We start from the raw sequence: 24,799 nt of genomic DNA, 5'->3' as shown, positions 1-24,799 counted from the left end.
AAAGCCCGTTGCTCCCAGGGAAAAATGGGCACTAGGATGCACACCTGCACTGTGGCCTTCCTGGGGGCTTGGCTACATGGCAAAAGGAAGGAAGGAAGGAAGGAGGGAGGGAGGGAGGGAGGGAGGCCAGGTTGGGTCCCATGGAGCTGGTGGGCAGCCTTTACTCCTTCTCCTGCTGGCCTCCTGACCCTTGAAGTACTGCCTTCAAACCTCAAGGACCATTCCTAACCCAGGAGTCACCATCCTCAAGGTGTGGGCTGGAAATATCCTGGAATTAGAGGTCTCCTGTAGACTATAGAGATCAGCTTCCCAGGGGAAAGACCTGCTTTGGAGGGGGGACTCTGCAATAACTCATCTCCAGGCTCCTGGAGATGAAAAGGCTGCTCGGGGGGGGGGGGGAATTCTGTGGCATTCTGCCCCAGAGAGACTGTTCGATGTGAATCTCCTCTTGGGACCTGGAGATTTGCTGGAATTGCAGGTCATTTCCACACTGCAGAGATCAGCCCCCCTGGACCAAGGGGTGTCTGGGGCTACCTGCATTCCTTTTGAAGGGATGCATGTGAGGAGAAAGAGCTTTCCCTTCAGCCTAACTTCCTGGAGATGAGCTATACTTCCAGGGGATTCTCAGACCCTTCCTGGAGGCTGGCATCCCTAAACCTCAGTGGGATACAATGCTACAGAGTCACCCCTCCAAAGCAGCCCTTTTTGCCTGGGGACCCGATCTTTATAGTCTGGAGATGAGCAGCAATTCCAGGAGATCCCCAGCCCCCCCCCCCCCCCGGACGTTGGCTGTCCCTGGTCTGGAAATATTCCTTGAGGTTTAGAAGTGGGGCCTCAAAAGTGTATAATGCCCCTACTGCCACATAGCAGGTGAAGCAAACATTGCAGAGAGGAGGGAAAGTTGCCAGATGGGTGTAGGCTCATGTTCTGGAATCCTACACTACCTAGGTGTGCATAAACCCGACTAGGGTCAAGGCTGCTGTGCACAGAGAGGCCTCCTCTTAAGGTTGCCAGCTTTCAAGTGAGACACTAAATCCACACCAAACCATGAACTAGTGCCCACTCCATTACAGAATGCAGAGAGAGAGAGGGGGGGGGGACCTCCAAGCAGAGAAGGCAGGCAGTAGACAAGGGATTAGAAAGGAGGGGCAAACTGAATGCAGAGTAACAGAGCCAAGACTGAAAGAGGCTTTTGGGATGCGCAGAATGCTGGCAACAAAAACTGAAATATGAACCTATGCAGCAGTCTTCCATTGATTCGGGTCACTGTTGCTCCAAGCTGCTTATTCTGACCAGCGCATCTCCAGAGCCTGCTACCCATAATGCACTGCCACTAAACCAGGGCTCCTCTCCCACCATCAGACCAGCCACTGGTTAAGGTAGCTGGTTTAGCTAAGGAGTCCAAGAGTGGCTCAAGGACAAGTCATTGACCTAGTTCCCTGCTGAAACCCTTCCAGGGCTGCCAGGAAACCCCAGGGTTTCACAAAACCCTGGTTGAGAAAGTCTGGTCTATGACTTTGACTGCTAGTCTGCCCATCAAGAGTACTTTAGGATGTGGGCCTTTGGGTGTTCCCAGGAGATCCGGGCTACCATCTTGAAAGCACACAGGAAGCTGCCATACCATCAGACCATCACTTCATCATGATTGGGCTGGCAGATATGCTTCAGGGTTCCAGGAAGAGGCCTTTTACATCCTCTACTGTCTGGTCCTTTATAACTGAAGTTGACAGGGACTGGACCTGTGTCATTCTACATCCAAAGTAGTGGTTCTTACATGGAGCCACAAGCCAAAAGACTTCTTGGAAGTCTGAGGCTGTTTGTTAAGGTATGAGTTTTGTGTCTTTACGAATACCCTTGGACAGCAACAAGAGAGGGCAGGAAATAGAGCCAAGGATTACATAGGGGGGAAATCTGCCCTGTCTGAGAACACAGAATGTCCACCCTCCATTTACTTACATGTGACTCTCTTCCTTGAGGACTTATCTTGGAGTAAAGTGGATCCAGCTCAATTCTGACCTGCGCAAAAAGTTCTCTTCAGTTAACATAAAAGACACGATCAAGTACATCTTTATTCATGAGACAAAAACGGTTGATTTATGGGAATCTGCTACATAGAGAAATCTTGCCATTAAGAAAATGCTCAGTTTTTCACCAGTTTTCACTTTATTTCAGTCAAAAGTATTTTCAAAGTGTACAGCTATTTCTGAATAAAATACTTGATATCATTTCTGGACAAAAAAGTGGGTTTTGTGTGGGTGTGTGAGTTCCTATGATGGTTTGTGTCATCTGTGTTGTATTTTTCCACAGGGTATCTTCTGAACCAACAGAATTATGAGGATATGAATTAATAGTATTTCGTCTTTCTTATAAAACAATATAAGATACGGTTGAGCATTTCAAATATTTCACAGAATATGAAAAATAAAACCTTTCAAAAACATTTTTTGGTTTTTCTGAAGAACACAATAAAACCATCAGTCACATGGTAAACAATATAGACAGTAACACCCCGCCTCAAAATAGCTATGGCAACATGGTACATTTTCCAAATATGTTGGGTTGGGGACTTGTTGGGACTTGTTGGGAAAACAAAATTTAAAAATGCAGCAGTAGTTGGTCAAAAGTGAGGGAAAGAGATTTCACTCCTGCCCGTTGGCCACACAATATTGTTGCCTATTTTAAGTGGAACTTTATGCTTTTATATATATAATATATATTTATATATATATATTTATTTATATATAGTTTTTTTTTTTCCTTTGTGAAGACAGTGATTTTAGGCTGGTTTGTGTCTAAAATGACTGGGAAGTCGAAAACTAAAAAAAATGTGTTTACACAATATACACATTTCATTACTTACAAAAAAAAAAAACAAGCTTAAACATTTTCATATTAAAAACTGGGGATACAGTAGGAGTTTGTAGCACCATGAAAAAAGGCAGCGCTGAACGGTCGTCGCGTTGTCTAGATCCTCACAGTGCAACACGGCTTCTTTCCTCGCGAATCTTCTTTTAAAAGTGCCGTCTTGGCACAGAGAGAGAGAGAAAGAGAGAGAGAGAGAAGTGGCAGCTTCACCTTCTGACCCTCAGTGGCCCTCAAGTGTCTCCAGCACTGCCAAGGGGTCAAGTTCCCTGGACAGGGATGTGCCAGATGGCAATCGGGAGAGGTACACCGGAATCTGCATTGTCTGGGTTTTTCTCAGTTTTAGTTTGTTTTCACTTCTGCACCAATAGCACCATTGTTATAGCGGAAGGACAGTGCACCAAAAAGAAAGAGAGAGTCCTCAGTGGTTTCAAGAGACTCGGAGACATTACGTCCTCTTCATACAGACTTGACATCGGCTAATACGCGTCCTCAGGTCGCCGGCCTTCAGTGTTTCCGACTGAGGTTTACTGGATAACAGAAACACAGGGGAGAAGGGAAGTGAGAACGGTGGGAACACGCGGAATCCTAGAGGAAGCCTCCAGGGTCACCTCCTGAGCCGACCAAGGGAGCCCCCGGCATGCCTAGCGCCCACTGTATATATTTTACAGCGGACTTGATTACTAGTCAACTATAAATGAAGCAGACAAATAAGGAAAGTAGAATATAAAAAAGCAGACAAAGATGTAGCAACATTAAAAAATACAATTAATCCAATTTAGGGTTGCATCCAAAGTTCAATGAATGGAAAACAGTTGTTGGGGCAGATGTTGCACAAACAGAAGAAGAAGAAAGTGAATAAATCTGTCTCACCTAAACATTTCTGCCACCTCCACAGTTGCCAGCCAGAAACTGTATGAATTGGCGTAATAATTGCAGGTCCCTCGACCGTGGCACTCAATGAAAGGAGCTGAGCGGAACTCTTCCAGGCAGGAACCAGGGGAGGCCAATGCTTGCCCAGACCCCTCCGCACCAGCACTGGTATGCTAAGGAACAACACAGCAAGGTCATCCAAAAAGCGTGTAAAAAACACAATATTATCAAAATAAGGATTGTTTACGTGATGACTTAGACATTTCAATTCAACGGAGAGAGCAATTATGCTAGACTGATCAGTGGTAAAAGGAAATCAGGCCAGTAAAGAATGTGGTGGTTAAATAAATCAAAAAGGACACCAGCCACAGCATCATACAACAAAAAGAAGCGGTGCAAGATCGAAAGACATGGACACATCTGAGCCATGGGATTGCCAAGAGTCAGACATGCCTGAATGGCTAGCATCATCAACTGCCTGGTCCTTTTTAAACTGGAGTTGCCAGGGAGTGAACCTGGGACCTTCTGCATGCAAAGCACAGCTCGTCTTCCATTCCCAAAAATGCACAGACAGGTTTTTCTTAATGCAGGATGTGTTGATTGCTCAGAATGCAAATTGTCTAAGGAAGAGTTTGAGAACTGCTTGTTATCTCAAATGCACTGCTGACTTGAGAAAGCAGAGAATCTGTGCATAAGCCTCGGCAGAAGGGGCACTTGGAAGGTTATCTCCAGGCAAAGTTGCAGGTTCTCCAAAGAGTATTAACTTTGCATCCTTCTTGTCTTTCTGATGGAACCTCTCTTCACGCCTACCACTCAGGGACCAAGGGCTCATAAACACATGCAGCACAGTTACAGAACATTTTCGGGTGAGCACCTACCATCATGAAAGAATAACCGATCCACAGAGAGGCCCAGCCCTGTGGACAAGGTGGAATTTGAATGGTCTGACTGTGGACTGCTATCACCACAGCAGGAGCTTCACAAACAGAGCACCTGAAGAAAAACAACAACAACAACAACGGAAGTTAAAAGAATGCTGGAGAGACAAACCACCTGTTCCCCTCTGCTATTGGAACTAGTGCTAGGGACATGAACTGCCCTGCCCTGGATAACCCACAAGAGCCCAATCGTATGGAAGTATAGCAGGGAGAGCCCAGGGAGACCGCCAAAGAAGGCCTTTTGATCACTCACCGACTAATAAAGGGCTGGATGGTCTTCCCAGTTAACGGCTCCATATTCATTGGCATTGGCTCAGGAGTGGACAGCCAATAGGAATAGTCGTTTCTTGACGCAAAATTGCAAACGTTGTTTATGTTACAAAACATGAAGGGCATTGTACTGAAGCGGCGGAGACAGCTACCAGCAGTGCCTAAGATAATAAAAGCACACATATATACGTAAGTATTGAACTAGGCTCCACGATGCAAATAGAAAAATCCAAACAATGGGTCCATGCATGGATAGGGGACAGGTTACTGCAGGCTTGGGGGAAATCAGGATACCTGTACATACAGACCGCACAAGGAACAGTATTCCTCATTACATTAGATGGAGACAATTGATTAATGTGTGGTTTCCTCTCTCCTTTCGTCTCCCATCAATAGTGGACTGCTTTTCTCAATCAAAGCAGCTCATAATCACCATCCCTTCCTCCCCCCATAATAGACATCTGGTGAGGAAGGTGGGGCTGAGAGAGCTCTGAGAGAACTGGATCTGAAACGACATGAAGTCAAGGCCAAACATGGGGAGAGCAGGCTGGCCTGAAGGGAACTTGGGGAGTCCTCAAGCTCAAAAAGAGAGTTGCCTGTGATGGTGGGTCCATATGGGCAGTCTCAACCCAATTGCTTTGACAGACTAAAAATGAGCTTCATGATGGGCTATGCTGTTGGTATGGCAGCAGGGGCACTATCTAATCAGACAAAATGTGAAAAAAGGCCAACGATCCCACTAGGCAGCTAATGGAGGTGGCCAGTGGCCAGCAGAGCACAGGGTCAGCAGTGGGTAGCAGTGAGGTTTCCCATGCCCTGAGAGTCTTCAGCAGTCCCCTACTTATTTTCTACGAATGAGGTAACAACTTTAGCTTCTCATGACATCATAGGATCTCCATACACCTGCTACAGCCAGATTAGAATCATAGACTCACAGAATCATAGAATCATAGAGCTGGAAGGAACCTCATGGGTCATCTAGTCCAACCCCCTGCACTATGCAGGACACTCACATCCCAATTGGTCATCTACTGTAACCTGCCACCCCCTTGAACCTGCACAGAATGAGCCTCTCCATCAGATGGCAATCCAGCCTCTGTTTAAAAATTTCCAAAGATGGAGAACCCACCACCTCACGAGGAAGCCTCTTCCACTGAGAAACCACTCTAACTGTCAGGAACTTCTTCCGGATCCTTATATGGAATTTCTTTTGAATTAATTTCATCCCATTCGTTCTGGTCTGCCCCTCTGGGGCAAGAGAGAACAATTCTGCTCAATCCTCCATCCTCCCTGCACATAGATTCTTTCATTAGTTAGTAATAATGTTAGTAATTAAATAATTAAGGAATGCAGAAGATTACAGGCTTCATCGTTGCCGTTTTGGGTTCCAACAGCAGGAAAGCTGGGAAAGACATGGTCCCAGACCTTGGGAAGCCATGGCCAACTGAGCGTAGGTACTATCGGATTAGATGGACCAATGGGATAAGGTGCATCCATAGCTTGCTCTCACAGCACACACCCTATCTGCCACATTTTGGAATGTAGAATTGGTACGGGGGGGAAAAATGATGTTTTTGCAAATACTTAAGTGGATAATGAAGATGAAGATAAAAGATAAAAACAGTTGGTTTTTACACCCCACTTTTCACTGCGACTTAAAAATTGCCTTCCCTACTTCTCTCCACCACAGATAACCTGTGAAGTAGGTTTTTAAGTAAAAGTGTTTATTTATGATCCATTTACACAGATCATTTATGACTCAACAGTTAAGAGATCGTGGGGGGGGGGGGAGGGAAGAGCATGTAAAGACTAATGGTTAGCGGCTGAGAGGAAAATCTGACAAAGGGATTCATGCACAAGCTGCAAAAAGCAGTTCTCTGCATTTGCCAACAGCAACCCCTTGATCGACAGTCAGCACTACCTCTTACCTAAGTCCTGCCCATGAGCTCTCTCATTTCCCTGCACGTAGAGGAGAGAAAATCCGTCGTAGATCCTGACTGTTCCTTGCGGACAAAAAGGTGCATCTGTTGTTTGGCTGTGGCGAGTTATAAGGAATCCATGAGCGACTGAGCCCGTTCCAGGTGGGCCAGGTGGACCCTGCAATCCATCTGGTCCAGGAAGACCCTGCGAACCACGCAAGCCTGTTTGTAAGCAATAAACAAAGTAGATAAATCCTTCAATAAAGTCATCTTTACCTTGAGCAAGAAAGGATGCAAAGATACACGAAGTAAAAGTTCTGAAAACTGGATGCTGCACTTGGCAGGCAAACCAGGAAGCTGATGATGGTTAAATTTCTCTATCAACCCTCCCAACATGGCTCAGGGCGGTGTACAAAGTGGGTTAAAATTAACAGTAAATTAAACACAGTATGAAACACTCACAAGTATAAAACAAAATGAAAACGTAAGTAACAAGTTAGCAACATTAAGCAATAGCAGCCTCCAGATCAAGCTTTCCCAACCAGGATTCCATGAAACACTGGGGTTTATTGACAGCTCTGGAAGGGTTTCCCGAATGGGTGGGAGTTGATTTATCTGTAACTGCTCCACAGGAGCAGTAGGAATAAAGCCCTAAGGGGTATGCGGGTGGAGAAAGGGGCAGGACAAGTCCGGGATAAAAAAACCCAATTGGTCCCTCTGAGTGTCATTCTGGGGCCAAGGGGCCAATTGGGAGCCGCACAGCGCGCGGCTCCCAATGGGCCACTTGGCCTGTCCCAGACTCGAAGGTGACTGGCCGGGCTGGGTGAAGCTTCGCAGGAGCCAGGTCCTGGGGTGGGAGGGGGCCGGCTGAGAAGACCTGGAGCCCGGGTGGCGGGAAAGGCCTGCAGCTGGGGAGGGGGGCGCGGAGGAGAAGGCCTGAGGCCGGGGGGGGGGGGCGGAAGAACCCTCTCCGCCAGGCGGGAAGTACAGCCGCTGCCTTGGAGAGGTGGCGGCTGCATTTCCCGCCTGGCGGAGAAGGCCTGGGGCCAGGGGGGCGGGGAGAACGCTCTCCACCGGACGGGACGCGCACCCGCTGCCTTGGAAAGGCGATAGCTGCGTTTCCTGGCTGGTGGAGAAGTCCTGGTGCCGTGGGGGTGGGGAGAACCCTCTCCGCCAGGCGGGAAGTACAGCCGCCGTCTTGAGGCGGCAGCTACGTTTTCCGGCTGGCGGAGAAGGCCTGGAGCCGGGGGGGGGGGAGGGAGAACCTTCTCTCCCGGCAGGTAAAGTGTGGGGCCGGAGGGGACAGGGAGAACCTTCACCACCCACCAGGAGAGGCTGGGGACAGAAAGGATGCTCCTCCCCCATTTCCAGTCATTTTGCACTGGCGCTTTTGGCAGGAGCCGGGTCCCGGCCATGCCACCATTGCATACTGACAGGAGAGGCTGGGGGCAGAAAGGATGCTTCCCATCCACCCTTTCCAGTCATTTTGCCCTGGCGTTGTGGGCAAGAGCCGTGTCCCAGCCACCGCACCATTGCAAGCTGACAGCAGAGGCTGGAGGCAGCCTTGATGTCCAGAAGAATGAGGTGGATTCAGCAGCATGCAGGAAAAAGGCATCGCCCTTCCTTTGTAGGCAAAATATTTTAATGTTTACTTGGTCAAAGCACTCATATCATCCTGTTTCCCTTAATCAATAGCACTGCAGGCTGGGGGGAGGGGGAGTCCGCGCTCGCAGGATGCTTGCTGGGACGTTGCAGGGAAAACATTTGTTTTGATCAGGGGTAGTCAACCTGTGGTCCTCCAGATGGCCATCAACTACAATTCCCATGAGCTCCTGCCAGCATTTGCTGGCAGGGGCTCATGGGAATTGTAGTCCATGGACATCTGGAGGACCACAGGTTGACTACCCCTGGTTTAGATGATGCTGCCAGTGATGGCAGGAGTCCTTTTCTTTGCACCTAGCCGCCCCTACGAGCATGCCGCCTGCATAGACAACACGGGGCAGTTTCCCGTGAGTGGATATCACTATTATACAATACTACCGCTTCCGGCCAACTCTCAAATTTCACATGATGGATGGATGGATGGATGGATGGATGGATGGATGGAAGGAAGGAAGGAAGGAAGGAAGGAAGGAAGGAAGGAAGGAAGGAAGGAAGGAAGAAAGAAAGAAAGAAAGAAAGAAAGAAAGAAAGAAAGAAAGAAAGAAAGAAAGAAAGAAAGAAAGAAAGAAAGAAAGAAAGAAACAGTGGTGATATCACTTCTGGGGACATGTCACTTCCTGGGGGTGTGGCAGGAAGGGATGGTCATCTGACATTGCTACCAGGGGTCTTTGAAGCCTGAAAAATTATTTCAGGGGCTCCTCCATGGTCAAAATTGAATTTATTTATTTGAATTTATTATAATAAGTCTTCCCGGTGCTAGACCCAAACTCAACCTTACTCAACCTTCCTACCATTGAGAAACCCCTGAAACATTAAGAAAACTCAGAAGTGGTTCAGTCATTTATTTATTTATTATTTATTTATTTAGATTTTTATATCGCCCTTCCCTACGGCTCTGGGCGGTTTACATGTAGAATATAGTTGGGAAACATAGCTATGAACATGCCCCTCCCCTTCCCACCCCCTCCTGGCCCCTCACTGGCCAATTTGGGCGAGGGGCAGTCGACATAACCATATATGGTCATATCACCTGATAAATGTCTAGCAAATTTTAAAAATATAATAAACATTAATTAATTAACTCCCACACAGTTGAGAAATCCTTCCAGAGCTGTCAAGAAACCCCAGGGTTTCACAAAACCCTGGTTGGGAAAGCCTGCCCTAACCATTACCCTACACTGCTCCCAGCCCTGCTATCCAAGATCTAGCTGGAAATACCAAGGATTACACCTGGGACCTCCCACCTGCAGTGTATGCACTCTACTGCGGAACTCTAGATGCTGATGATGACACTCGCTGTGACAATCTAGGATGAAATACAGTTAAAATATCTTTCTTAGCTAGTGCTCATGCTAACTAACTTCAGTCCTGAAAAGATCACATGCATCTTAAATTTCAGCACACCAGCTTTCCTGAACATCGGGTGCTTACCATACCTGGCTGACCCGGAAGGCCTCTCTCCCCTTTACGCCCGGTGGGACCATCAAATCCAGGGGGCCCATCTCTGCCAGCATCACCAGGAATACCAATTGGACCTAGAAAACAAAATCATAAATTACAACAGGGTTTTTTTTTTTTTGCAAACTCTGTAGAGGCAATAATACCGGAAGTGTGCTGGGAGGGGGCTTATGTGAACCTCTGAGCTGTACAGTTTGTGGTGAATTTTATTCTTTTAATATCTTGTCGGAAGAACATACCCAACAATCCTGGTTGGCCGGGCAGCCCGGCGAGACCTTTCATTCCGGGCTGCCCTGGGAGACCGGGTGGACCTTGGTCACCTTTGATCACAATGGTTTCACCAGCTGGGCCAGGGATCCCTGGAGGACCTAGAACAAAAGAAAGGCAGCTTTAAGTTAAATGGCAGTGAATGGGGTTGTCTGCCCAGCTGGTCACCCATCTGTACAGGAGCTGTGGTAAGGAAGGTCATATTGGCCTAACAATATCTTGGGGACAGGAAACGGATTCAGTAATCTTTCTGCTGGATCCACCTCTATTTCCAACAGGGAATAGCTTGTCTTTGGAGGATCATAAGGAAGGGTGGATTGACCAGTAAGGCCACTGGGAGAAAGCCTGGTGAGGGATGTCTCCTCCCAAGAGAGGAGTGGCCCGCATATAATTTGGGTGGGAACCGATAGCTGCTGCAGATGGTAAGTCAGAGGCCCCTGCAGCTGTTGCTGTGATCAAGCTAGCTGCCCCAGCCCCATAGCAGACGGTGGCTTTTGATTCTGGACATGCCAGCAAATAATTTTCACTAGTAAGACAAAAACTGGAACACAATGTCGCACCCTGAGAATTTCTTCATGTCCTTTAACGCTAGTGAAGAGGTAGAAGACTTGTGTAGAAGACCAGCGTTCCCTGGTTCTAAGAAGGCTTTCAGAAAACATTTATTCAGTGACAAGCATTCCTTGTATAAAAGCTCTCAAAAGGAACTACAATCCTACTGCAAATTATTCTGTCTTTGGAACAAATGACTAAAGTTCCAACAAAGGTTGAACAAAAACGTGGAAGGCTGTGGATCGAGGCTAGAACCTACTTTTCCTAAAGCTCTTCTGTTTTTTCTCCCATTCGTGTAACTTTCGCACTGGACAGTCCTTGCTTGTGTATCGGCAAATGATTTTTGCCTACTTTAGAAATATCTGAATTCAGCTAAGAGGAATGAATGTACTTTATGTCAGTGGTCCCCAACCTGCGGTCTGCGGCCTGGTGCCGGGCCGCGAAGGCCAGGGTGCCGTGCCTCGGTTCCCTCTCCCCGCCCCCCCGCAGTAAAAAACTTCCCAGGCTGCAAGCTTGTGGCCCGGGAAGCTTCTTACTGCAGGAGGCGGGGGAGAGGGAACCAGGGCTGCGCCCGCGCATCGCGCATGCATGGCCCGCCGCACATGTGCGCTGCGCGGCCGAAATAGTGCATGTACGATTCGGCCACACAGTGCGCATGTGTGCATGTGCGGCCCAGCCGCACATGCGCGCTGCGCGGGCCTGGCCACACTTGCGTGCTGCGCAGGTGGGGCAGTTGCCCTGCTGGTCCCCAGCCGAAAAAAGGTTGGGGACCACTGCTTTATGTACATTCCGCCTTTCATCCCAATGGCAGTCCACAGTGGCTTACAACTTCCTCCTCTCTTCTGTTTTGTCCTCCCAGGACCCTGTGAGGAAGATGAGACTTACTGTGTGACTGGCTCAGGTCGTAGTTTGACACTTGAACCACTAAACCGCAATGACCCACAACACAATGTGAAGCTACTGAATTTGGCTTTCTTTGTTGTAATACCTCCCACATCTCCATAAATTCATCTCCTGAATTGTTAATATACAGGCTTATCAAGTAATTACTCCCTGCCCTGCAATGGATATTTGAATCTTCCTGGGTGTCGGAGAGAGATAAGAAGGATGGCTGGCCTCTGTAACTCTAATGGAGGGACACCATTTGTTTTGTTCTTCTTCCTTGCTCAGAGGACCTACGGTATAACCTGGCACCCATCACACCAATATAGATCTACTTACTTACCAGAATAAATTCAGAGTCCAGTAGCACCATTAAGACCAACAAAGATTATTTAGGGCGTGAGCTTTTGAGTGCAAGCACTCTTTGTCAGACGAAGAGTGCTTGCACTCGAAAGCTCACGCCCTGAATAAATCTTTGTTGGTCTTAAAGGTGCTCCTGGACTCTGATTTTATTGTGCTGTTTCAGACCAACACGGCTACACATTTAAATCTTACTTACCAGAGAGGCTGATGAGAAATGGCCTTTAAAAACACGGTCAATTCTACCCTCTCTTTTATTTTGTCACATTAGGCCAAAGGAAGAGTTCGGGTGAATCTGAAAACTCACACGTCGTTTTATGTCACCATAAAAATGCACTGGGTGGATTGTGGTTTGTTTGTGATGAGGAACTCAAAAATAATTCCTACCTGGAGATCCTGGGGCACCAAAATCTCCTGCGAGGCCAACCGGTCCTGGAGGTCCAATGGGGCCCTTCATACCTGAAAGACCAAACCCTTGCAGTTAATGCACAGTGAAAAAACAGAATCTGGGGTGTGCATTCAGCTAATGCAAGGTCCCCCCCAAAAAACCCTCCCCCCTTCATCTGTATTTTTCAGGGACTATTTCAGCCAAATAGCAGGTATTTATTTGGCTATGCAAAATGGCTAAGCTCAAAAATATTTGGGATTTTTGTGAATCGCTGAGAGCCACAGTTAAAGTGTAATTAGAGCAGTCTTTTTACTGTTGAGAAACTGCTAAAACATTCTTTAGGTTTCAAGAAACCCTAGAAGTGGCTCAATCGTGCAGATAATGGTTGGGAAGCAGAGCTGTGTACATATCCCTCCCCTTCCCACCCCCTCCCGGCCCATCATTGGCCATTGGGGAGGGGTCATCAATACTATATATCAGGGGTAGTCAAACTGCGGCCCTCCAGATGTCCATGGACTACAATTCCCACGAGCCCCTGCCAGCAAATGCTGGCAGGGGCTCGTGGGAATTGTAATCCATGGACATCTGGAGGGCCGCAGTTTGACTACCCCTGCTATATATGGTCATATAACCCAATAATTGCTTAGCAAATTTATAGAATTTATTAAAAATTAATTAACACTCACCCAACCAGAAAACCCTTCCCCCCAAAAAAAAAAACACCTGGGTTTCACAAAACCCTGATTTAAGGTGCTCCCAGTTCCTTTAAATACCTTTGCAGTGAACTCTCGGCTTAGAGAATATATGTAAGGGGACTACAAGCCCTTTAAATGCCTTCAGACTTTACTTGCATCACTGCCAAGGCTTGTCAAGAGCAATTAAAATTTAAATGGACCCCTTTAAAGCTTTCCCCCCATCATTGAAATCAATGGAGGATGGGAGCAGAATTGGAACCCCTGGCCCAGTCTTTTCCAAAGTTGGCTTCACCATGCAGCTTTTTTGCCTGCTGGAAAGGTATTTCTGCAAAGTTGCCATTTAAATACCTGGTAATCCTGGGACTCCTGGAACACCAGAATCACCTTTCATTCCGTTCAGACCTGGATGGCCGGGTTCACCCTAAAACAACACAAGGGGAGTGATTGCTTTTATCACCCAAAGATGCTGGGGATGGGCGGGGGGTAAACCGGGCTGTAGACAAATGAATGCTTAGGGCTAGGGGTGAACACTTCAGTGCGGTTCAGCCGCCTCGATGATCGGCCAGTGGCGCAGCAAGGAGGGGTGGTGCTGGCGGTGGCGCACTAGGTGTTAGACGCACTAGCTCCACCCCTCTTCTCTGCACCGTGGCGCTGGCTGCTTCAGGCTTCGGTGATCGCCAAGGCGGCCAAACTGCACCGAAGTGCTCACCCCTACTTAGGGCTAACAGAAAACAAACTGACGTATTAAGAATGATATAGCAGAGTCCAGAAACAGGGATCAAAACATTGGATTCACCTGAAGGTTTCTTCTCTCCAGAGGGGCAAAATCATCCAGAGTCACTCTCGATGACTTCAGCCCCACTGTAGGAGAAAGCTGAGTTCATAGGCTCTGAGCCGGACCGACTTTGTGGGCAAGACCAAAATTAGATGGTCCTTATGCTGAGCCAGCTCTTTGCTCAATATTCTCTCTCCTATAGGTTCTCCAGAGGCTCAGAGAGAGCAGGGCCTTCCTCAGTGCCCACTACCTGAAATCTTCTGCCAGATATGCCGAGGACACATTATGCCCGAGTTCCATGGATGAAGGGTAGAAAATAAGTAGGAAAACCAGACCAACAAGTTTCCCAGTGATCACTCCTTTTTTTTTTGAGCATGCGTTCACAAACTTGTTACCTGTGATGGTTAGAACAAGAGATACTGGCCAAAGTCATAGTCAGTGTGTTCAGGAAACAGCCATGTGTAATATTCTCTTTACATTCTATTCAATTCTATTCTTGCTCACCCCACATTCTTCTCTCACTTGGTTTGCAAATTCTGTGACTTTCAGGAGCTGATTAACCAGTGAATGGGCTGACAGGTGAAAGCAGCATTTATTCTAGGGATATGCCCCTTGGCTGGGCCGGCTCAGTGATCACTGAAGCCTGAGCCAGCGTGTAGGAGGCCACTGCCATGGGGTGGAAAGCAAGGGAGGTGCCACCCTGCTCTCCACCCCGTGGCGGTGGCCTCCTATGCTTTGGGGTTGGTGGCTTAGCCAAGGCCACATCCCTAATTCATTCACACCCGACACACACCCTTCTGGCCTCTTCCTCTGGACTGTGTCAAACTGTAGGATCTACGACATTGTTTCTCCCTCCCCAAACCCTGCCCCCTTGCCCCCAAAACATCCAAACTCTACTCTCAAAACCTCCAGGAATTTTTTAACCTGGCGTTGGCAACTCTGCTTTTCTTGTGAATGGCTTCCTGGCTGGTCAGCAATTGCTACTAACAGCAGCAATAAGAGAAATGTAGCATATGGAAAAACTAAGGTACTCATAATTATTTATTTATCATATGATCTCGGTATAGACTAGCCAGGAGACCCCAGGGTTGTCTGGCTCCCAGGCAAGAGATGTTTGGAGGTGGTTTGCCATTTCCATCATGGCCCTGAGTTTCCTGGAGGTTGCCCTTCCATGGGTTAGTCAGGGCCGATCTGGCAGGATCCGCTAGCCTGAGTTAACCAGGTCGACTATTCACTGATTTGTACTACATGTAGCTCTGCTTTCCCTGACCCATATTTGGAACCGAGCTCATCACATTTTAAAAAGAAGCCAATTTCTGTAAGTCATATTCAGTTGTCATTATATTAGAAGCAACAGTTGTTGTTTTGTTTTTTTTACTACATACTCACTGGGCGCCCAGGTAATCCTTGATCTCCTTTTAAACCAACCGGTCCAGGCTGACCAGGAAGGCCCGGGTTGCCCTTTTCTCCTTTCACCTGTCCGGTTCCAGGGGGTCCTCGGGCGCCTTCTGGACCAGGCAGTCCTTGAGGGGGTGGAACAGAAGTTCTGCAGTCAGTGGGCATCTTGACAGCCACAAAGGCCACAAGGACTACAAGGACCTTTGTGAAAGGGCCAATACACTTTTACTTCCTCACGAGTGGGCACAGTTTCATTTTCAGGGTCGAACTGGCCTGAAGACAACTGAGTTAGTGAACTGCTACAGACCACCTCAGTGTACCTCCCAAAGGAAACAAAGCCTATTTTGGATTACTAGCTTCATCTCCCATAATTATGTAGGTTCAGCCTGTTGGGGTGGTGCATATTCTACCCCCAATGGGCAGTCATTGTAGATCAAGGAAGTTGGTGGTCTTAAGGGTAATCAAACTGCGGCCCTCCAGATATCCATGGACTACAATTCCCATGAGCCCCTGCCAGCATTCGATGGCAGGGGCTCATGGGAATTGTAGTCCATGGACATCTGGAGGGCCGCTGTTTGACTACCAATGTCTTAAGGTCTAGCCAGTCAGCTTCAAGCTGGACTCCTTTTAGGTTTCTTAGCTCACAGCCCAAGCAGTGTGGAGGCAGTACCCCATAATGCTCTCAGCTTGCCCAGCAGCCCAAGAGTGGAAGAAGAATCCGTGAGCAGGGCTTTGATTGGGCCACTCCTGGTCTCTTGATGAGCGAGAAGGAAGTGCAAGGGAGCATGTTTGCCTACTGAGGCCGCATTTTGGTTCTCATAAAGACTCCCAGTCTACAGAGCGGAGGGAAGGAATCTAGACTGAACCAAGATAAACAGAGACCCACTGAGCTGAACAGCAGATCATCTTTGGCCTTCCTGAAGCAATGGTTGAGGACCCATTTGGCTCCTATTGGACACTATCCACCAGGTCCACCTGAAATTAAGGGGAGATGGATGGTACTATGGGAAAAGTTAAATAACAAAGTGAACAGTAAAAAGAGGCCAAGGAAGGGCACATATTCCCCTGGATATGATTTCTGCATGAGCCTCTTGTGGCGCAGAGTGGTAAGGCAGCCGTCTGAAAGCTTTGCCCATGAGGCTGGGAGTTCAATCCCAGCAGCCGGCTCAAGGTTGACTCAGCCTTCCATCCTTCCAAGGTCGGTAAAATGAGTACCCAGCTTGCTGGGGGGTAAACGGTTATGACTGGGGAAGGCACTGGCAAACCACCCCATATTGAGTCTGCCATGAACCCAGTGACCCAGTGGTCACACTGGGAGGCACATCCTCACCATTAGACGGTCCCAAACACAGGCTAATGAACATCGTTCTGTATCAACAAAAAACTAGCTAAAAATACATTATACCTTGGAATTGCTGGATAACATAGTTGAGAATGCAAGACAGCACATGGTAAATTTCAGATATGAAACTAGCACACTGGGAGACTGTTGGGATACCTTCTGTTTGGGAATTCTACCAAATCAACAATATCCTTACCCATCAACCTTCAGCCCGAAATTTAATAGTGTACGATTAAGAATGCAATATTGATCAGCAAGCGGGTGGAAACTCAAAGTAGGGTGTTTGGGAAATAAGTACAGGCATACTGTGTTGAGACAAAAAAGCCATAAATCCAGCTAGCCCTTTTGATTTAAAAGGCGTTACCAAGAAGGCTGTTTGGGGAAGGAAAATCTAAGTGTGAGATAGAGTAGGCATCAAGGGAGTTCACAAACTGGACCAAACGTGCTTGGACCAGCATCCGCGGGAAGCAACCTGCCTCCAGTTCCCAGCAGCCATTGATGAGGCCGTCAGGAGGAGGGGCAGGGAGCAGCCACCCTTGCAGGGCTGGTGTAGCATACCCTCAGGTAGGGCAGGTGGAAGGAACCTGGGCTCACAGCTACATTCATCACCCAGCACCACTAGGAAAAAAGGTGCAGGCAAAAAAGGTGAGCACAGGGAGCATTGGTGCTCATAAGCAGTCAGGGACAGAACACAGACCAATGGGAGGCATGTGGGTGGGGGGAAGAAAAGGAAGGGTGTGTGTGTGGGGGGGGGGAGTAGCTAGGGGAAGGGAGCCAGGGAGCTCTCTGCCCAGAGCCCCTCAAAACCTGCAACCAGTCCTACCCCCTTCCCTGAGGAACGTTTTGAATTAAATTGCCAGATGACTGCCTTTTGCTTCCAGAAATCCACGTCTGAGGGCCAGTTTCTAACTAAAAAGTGGAATAAAATTGTAATAAATTAAAGAATATCAGCCATTCCTCTTCTGTGCCATTTTGTAGGGCTGGCCACCTTCCCTCTAAGCAACAGTACATGAGAGTTGAAATGACAACAATAACTTTGTTTTATAAACCAGTGCAATGCAGCAAAGCAAACTATCCAAGTGAAGAATCTAACCTGCAGGACCTGGATGGGGTCAAAGTTCACCAAAGCCCACAGATCGATGTTAGGGGGATATCAGAGAACATACAGTGCAAAACAAGATTATTGGTTAGAAGGTGGCCAGACGAGGCATTGACACACTAAACAATTAAACCCATTTCACCAGCATATTTTGCATTTATGGCATAGCTAATAAGCATGCAAAATAATTTTAAAACCCACACTCACTCCTCTGACACATTAATATGCATTTATGTAGCAACACACACACACGCACACACAACTGGCTTGGATGATTAGCCAGTATAAGGCACTCAATTAAACCAGTATAAGGCAAGCAACTGAACTCAACATTTGGTACAAGCTTTGAATTTCATGTTTCACCATAAGGTTTATTATCCATATTGTCACTATAAAGATACAAGCTAAAATAAAACAGTGTTGCGGTTAACTATCCCTGTTGCTCATTATAGAGTGTTCTGGGCAGGCACACATTGGGTACTACAAGTCCACCTCCCAGCTGCTAGAGGGCTCTCTACAGCTTTTTCTCAAATACTCCGAGGAGACTCTCCCTGCAGAGTTGTCAAGGTCGTTTCCTACCCAACCATCACATGCTTTGCTGGAAAGAAGTCCCCTACCTTTTCATCCTTCCATGCCACTGTGAGTCTGACTGATCATTGTATCTAGACTCACAGCAAGGAAGGAGGGAATGTGTGCCTGCATAGAAGGCTGCACAGATGAACAATAGTTAAAGGTCAATGCAACATTGTTTTCATCTTCAGTCTTCTGTGCATTCCCACATAGGGAGACTACATGGCTCCTTACCTTGGAGGTAGGATGAGTCTCAATGGAGCAGGGAATGAAGAACTGCCTTGCTAAGTGCTGATTCCCTTCTTGCATTAGCATCCAACTGAATAGTGCCACATGAAGGTGTCCATTGACAGCCGTGCCACTGCACACCAGATGTCTTCCAATAGAGCGCTCCTCCGGAAAGTGGCAGAACCTTTATGGGCTCTCTTGGAATGTATCCATAACTTTAAAGGGCAATGTGTAAGGTAACCCTGCTTGCTTGTCTCTCACCCTAATAGCCGATACTATTCAGCATGTAATGAGCTGGGCTAAAACTGCCTGTCCCCTGGCACTATCCAAAATAAAGAGCTTTGTTGACTTTCAAAATTATTTTCCTGTCCAAATGTCACAATAAAGATATTTTACATCCAATTAATGTAGTTTTCCTTCTACCCCAGATAAAACAATAAAATCAGAGTCCAGAAGCACCTTTAAGACCAACAAAGATTTATTCAAGGCGTGAGCTTTCGAGTGCTTGCACTCGAAAGCTCACGCCTTGAATAAATCTTTGTTGGTCTTAAAGGTGCTACTGGACTCCGATTTTATTGTGCTACTTCAGACCCAACACGGCTATTCATTTGATTCTACCCCAGATGTGGGTGATGGGAAGAACACAGGGAGTACGATATCCTGTGCCAGACAGAATGTTGATACCACTTTGGGCAAAAATTAGAGGCTAGGCCACAAGACCACATGGCTTGACTGTAATTTCACAAAGGGGTAGTCTGTCCTTAAGCCTGTTAATTTTCCTACCTGTCTAGCTGGTGTTATAGTGACTAGGAACACAACCTTGAAAGTGTGCTACAATTTCCTAAGGGCTCAAAGGGAGCCAATAAAAGTTGAAACAAAACATCTGATAACAACCATTGCGGTACTAAGAGCCTTGTGGCACAGAGTGGTAAGGCAGCAGACATGCAGTCTGAAGCTCTGCCCATGAGGATGGGAGTTCGATCCCAGCAGCCGGCTCAAGGTTGACTCAGCCTTCCATCCTTCCAAGGTCGGTAAAATGAGTACCCAGCTTGCTTGCTGGGGGGTAAACGGTAATGACTTGGGAAGGCACAGGCAAACCACCCTGTATTGAGTCTGCCATAAAAAAGCTAGAGGGCGTCACCCCAAGGGTCAGACATGACCTGGTGCTTGCACACCTTTACCTATTGTGGTACTATGGGCAGTTATGGAGATAAATTCTAAAATCCCTTCAGGAATTGTTTAGAGGGTAGGTGAGAAAAAATATCATCCTCTACTTTTAGATGATAGGCTGATTTAGCAGTCACATGCACCTTAAGAGAAAATACCCACAACCCATTATATTCTTGGTAAGACCTTAAGGCCAGTGTGCCTGAGAGACCACCTGTCTGCCTATGCCCCCAAAGAGCACCATACCTAGCCAGTTCCAACTGGCTGGTGATCCCTGGCCCTAAGGAAGCACATTTGGCCTCAACTAAGGCCAGGTTAATAAAGCTGTAGAGAGCCCCTTGATGTCTGGTTGATGCAAGCACAGTACCCAATATAGGAATACACAGAAGACTAAAGATGAACATAAAGATGCAGCCATTTCACTGACAATTCTGTAGGAAGGCCAGCCCATTTTATAACAAGCAACCTGAGTTTGGGCCGCTTCTGTGGTTCTGGAGAAGGGCCACCATGAAGCGTCTACCCTAACTTTTGGTAGAGGAATAGACTTGGGAATTGGAGAAACGATGCAGCTCAGAATTTGAGGAACGAATGAGAAAAGGGGAGCTTGACATCAATCCTTCTGCCAAGTACTTTATTCTCCCGTTTGGTTGACTCCCCTTCTTCCTTACAGCTGGGAAAGAAAGTGGCTGAGAGTTTGAGATGGAAACAGCCCAACCTTCTGCCATCTCAGGCAACCAGCTGTGGGTGCTTTTATTTCATGCAGGAGGACAGAGATTGCTGCTGCTGAGAGACCAGCCAACAGAGGAAGATCACATCAGGATGTAGTCATACAGACATTAAGAAAGACTTTTATTGGATTCATCTTTTGAGCGTTATTATTATAGTGGAACCTGGTTGGCCCAGATCTTGGAAGCCATGCAGGGTTGGCTTTGATTAGAACTTCAAAGGGAGACCACCAAGGAAGTCAATATGCAGAGGCAGGCAATGGCCAACCACCTCTGTTCCTCTCTTGCTTTGAAAACTCTACGAGGGTGTTGTAAACCAGCGGCAACTTGAATGCATTTTCCACCAACACCACCAGCACAATGGTAGGGGGTCACTGTAATTTCCTCTCCTATATATTATTTCTTTTGTTGCACCCATTTCTATCATTTGTTTCTGTGCTGCTTTTGTAAAACTATGATAAAGTGGGTGGGGTGGGGAAGAGAACTCAGGCATATATTTAAAGAGACTTCTTAAAAAGTATACCTCTGTCCTTTTCCATAGATTGTAAGCTAGGAGGAAAGTGCTCTCCAAGCTATTGTCAGTATTCTGCACTTGCAGGTATTTAACAATAAGAAAGGCTGGGCTGGATCCCATGGATCTGTTCTGCTACTTTCCCTAGTGCAGTGGTCCGCAAGCGTTCGCGCGCTGCGGACTGCCGCCCCGGAGTGGGGGGAGAGGGCGACCCGGGGGCCCGCGCACGCACGGCAGCCCCAGCGCAAACCCGCGTGCGCAGCAGTCCGTGCATGCGCATTTGCGCTGCCGCCATGCCGGCGGCTGTGGCTCCCCCTCCCAGCCCCTCCGGGCTGCCAGCAAATCGGCCGCCAAAGCGGCCGATTAGCTCGCGGCTCGGCAAGCTTCTCTTCCCTCCCCTCCCGAAATAAGAAGCTTGCCGGGCCACAAGCTAATCGGCCGCTTTGGCGGCCAATTTGCTCGCGGCCTGGCGAGCTTCTCGCTTCGGGGGGTGAGGGAAGAAGGAGCCACAGCCCGGCACCAAGGCCTTAGCGGCCCGGCACCGGGCCGCGGCCCGCGGGTTGGGGACCACTGCCCTAGTGCATCTTGTATCAGGGAAAGGTTTCCTGAGCTAGACGAAAGTGCCACCATTAACGGAACAAATCCGTAGGATCAAATCCATTATAAATATTCCATATGTGATAAAAGCATTCCGGGAAGGGCTGGTATATGCTTAGGACATCGAATGGGCTGTAGTAGAGTCCATGACCACATAATGTATTTTCATGTCAGTGAAATGATGCAGAAAAACACACATCCAATGCAGCATTCAAATAAATCAGGGATTGTCTGGGTGTGTAAAATAGACACATATTAAAAGCTGGAAATTTTTATCCTTCTTGAGCGCTCACTTTCTCTCTCTCTCTCTCTTTCTTTATCCTTTGCAAATACTACGATATTAATATCAACAGTCTACTACAATGTAGGCTCTGCTATGATTTACATGGTTGGATAATCCCATGGTTGTCTAGGAACATCTGTACAGAGACAGAAGAAATTTAGCATTGGCTGGCCAAACATGAAACTAGTTCACAATGCCCTATTGAAGTATTTTAGCCTCAAATAAGCCCACTTTTTAAAAAAAGGATCAAAGGTTAAACTGGTACCCACAGCTATTAATTACAAATAGAAATTATTTATCCAGTTGCAGTTTGGATATGTTAAAAGTCATCATAGCAAAACATACTTCATTTTAATACATGGGTATGCCAAGTCCTGCCGATTCAAAGGAAAGACAGTAGGATAGACATAATTCAGTTTGGCTAATGTTGCATGAAAAAAGAGACAGTAGGAACAGTTGCTAAAATCAGAAAGGACAAAAATACAACAAGAAAAGCTTTCTTTGTTTTATCAGAAGCGAGCCTACCCTAGCAAAGAAAAAATTAAACAGTTCCACTATATCATATTTGTGCAACAGAAATCAGCACCCACTTTTACAAGTGCCAGAGATCAAATCCAAACCAGTCATTCATTCAATAACAACAGTTTAGATGCCACCCTGCAATCCATCCAGGAAAGTCTGTCTGTATGGAGGAGATAGTTAACCATTTGCAAATTACTTTGCATGAATTTTATCTGAGCAGCAAGATAATTTTTTGTTTTGTTTTAATATCCTACTTCATAAGATCCTCTTATGGACCAGCGGTTCTCAACCCTCCTGCTGCTGCGACCCCCACCACTGCCACTTTGGGCACGGTCTGCTCTACTCATGCCACAGATCCAGCCAGTTTGTGAGGGAGAAAGGTTGTGCAACAATCTGCCCTGCCCCAGCCATGCAGGGTGGAATGAGGAGGGTGGAAGTGGTTAGAGTTCATTAACTGCTTGCTATGTTGTTATCACTCTGTCTCTGATCTGTAGACTTGGGTTCCAAGTGAGTGCTGGAACCTTATGTTTGTATTGAAATGAAATATAGTATCTTTCCCTTTTGGCTTCTTTTGATGATAGCAAGCGGGGTAGGCGTTGTGGAAAGGGAGCACCTGGATGCCTAAGAATGGGCAGCCAAGCTGGAAGGAAGGCTGGACATGTCTTAAAGAGGAGAACTTGAATTGGTCGGGCAGTTCTGTCACTGACCTGGAGTAGGCTTGTAACACAGCGGTCCGCAAGCTTCCACTTGCTGCGGACCGCTGCGGCGTAGTGGGCAGAGAGGGCGGCCCGGGGGCCCACGCACGCGCGGCAGCCCCAGCGCAAACGCGCCTGCGCGGACTGCCGCGCACGCGCGTTTGCGCCCGGCAGGGGTGCAAACGCGCGTGCGCAGCAGTCCGCACATGCGCATTTGCGCCACTGCCATGCCGGCGGCCGCAGCTTCCCCTCCCGGCCGCGAGCAAATCGGCCGCTAAAGCTAAAGCGGACAATTAGCTTGCGGTTCGGCAAGCTTCTCTTCCCTCCCCTCCCGAAGCGAGAAGCTTGCCGGGTTTGGCAGCCGATTTGCTTGTGGCCTGGCGAGCTTCTCGCTTCGGGGGGGGAGGGAAGACGGAGCCGTGGCCCGGCGCCAGGCTGCGGCCCGCGGGTTGGGGACCACTGCTGTAACAGATTCCAACCCCCCCCCCAAAAAAACCCCCAATAAAAACTTATTTGCTGCTACAAGAGTATGGGGGAATTCAATAGGAACCTCATGCTATGTTTGATATCATTAGACCGATAAGGTTGGAAAGAGTCATCATGAAACATGGTTTACTTTTTATTATGGATGCTGATAAGTTCTTGGTCTTTTGTGGCTTTTTGTCTGTGAGGAACAAAGAGTGCAGAGTGGTATCTATCTGGATCCAAATGTTCTGAGAGGGTTTCAGCAAGTTTTTCTAAAGATTTATTAGGAATCCATAAGTCTGAAGGAACTGAATGTTTTGTTCTATTCTTGATTGCCACTTGGTACTGGATTGAATTATTACATCATCCACTTAGGTATGTAGGTAAAGGCCCCATCATCTTAAAACCACAATAGGATAGATTCATAACTTCAAGAACACCGAGTGCTGTGGAAAGCCTGAATGGAAGAGTTCTGAACTAGAAATGGTTGCTGCCCATATAGAAACAGAGAAACTTCACTCAGTGGGTATTTGCTGGTGGTCCCAGGCCCCAAGAACATCCACCTGGCCTTGGCCCCAACCTGGTTGAATGAACTCCCAGAAGAACTAAGGGCCCTGACGGAACTATCCAGGTTCCACCAGGTCTGTAAGATGGATTTGATGGCCCTTTCCACGGCCAAAAGATATTTCTTTGAAATTTCTTTTAACAAAGAGTTTAAGTGTTTTTCATTTTTGCTGACTTCTCAGTTGCAGTGCCATCATTGCAATGAGAAAAGGGAGCACAAATTTTCCTTTTTGGGTAAATGACATCACTTTCCCTTGTAAGCTAAAATCAGGGTCACATTTTGTGTTTCTAAGAATTCTTGTTTTGTTGTTTGCAGCTACGACACCTGCCACATCTTATCAAAACCCTCCATGCTGCAGACTTTCAAGGATGGGTCAGAGCTGCAATTCTGCCTATTATACAACAACCATGCACATTGGCTACGTTGGCATACCCATTCTAAAAATTGAGATATTTGCTTTCATCAAACAAATATACATTCAAAAGGCATGCAACATTATTACTGTGGAGTTAAGAAGCTAACCTTCGGGACCTGGATCGAAAGTTCACCAAGGCCATCATTAAGAAGGGGGAGGGCGGGGAGGGGGGGAAACATCAATATGATTAGATATGTCAATAGACTACATATTTTCAAGGCTGCTCATCTAAATTTTTTTCCTGTGTATTGTGTATAAACCAAACTACTATATCTCAAAATTCACTTAGATCTCAAATTTAGTATTTTTGGATGAATGA

At 47.3% G+C, this 24,799-nt stretch overlaps 1 protein-coding gene across 1 annotated transcript in view; it reads right to left on the bottom strand.

The window, feature by feature from the left end:
• Positions 1-2,144: 2,144 nt before the first annotated feature.
• COL4A5 (collagen type IV alpha 5 chain) overlaps positions 2,145-24,799 on the bottom strand; it is a 125,611-nt gene continuing 102,956 nt past the window's right edge. Inside the window, exons 42-51 of the mRNA XM_077308648.1 lie at positions 15,288-15,421; positions 13,472-13,544; positions 12,428-12,499; positions 10,222-10,350; positions 9,961-10,059; positions 6,872-7,084; positions 4,927-5,104; positions 4,614-4,728; positions 3,736-3,908; positions 2,145-3,392 (exon numbers count right to left, since the gene is read on the bottom strand). Coding sequence (XP_077164763.1) covers positions 3,311-3,392; positions 3,736-3,908; positions 4,614-4,728; positions 4,927-5,104; positions 6,872-7,084; positions 9,961-10,059; positions 10,222-10,350; positions 12,428-12,499; positions 13,472-13,544; positions 15,288-15,421 — 1,268 coding nt within the window. The 3' untranslated portion in view covers positions 2,145-3,310. The remainder of the gene's footprint in view (positions 3,393-3,735; positions 3,909-4,613; positions 4,729-4,926; positions 5,105-6,871; positions 7,085-9,960; positions 10,060-10,221; positions 10,351-12,427; positions 12,500-13,471; positions 13,545-15,287; positions 15,422-24,799) is intronic.

This window comes from Paroedura picta, chromosome 13 (genome assembly GCF_049243985.1).
Source record: "Paroedura picta isolate Pp20150507F chromosome 13, Ppicta_v3.0, whole genome shotgun sequence".
NCBI lineage: Eukaryota > Metazoa > Chordata > Lepidosauria > Squamata > Gekkonidae > Paroedura > Paroedura picta.
Note: the sequence above shows the minus strand (reverse complement) of the source record. Positions and strands in the feature narration are given on the sequence as shown.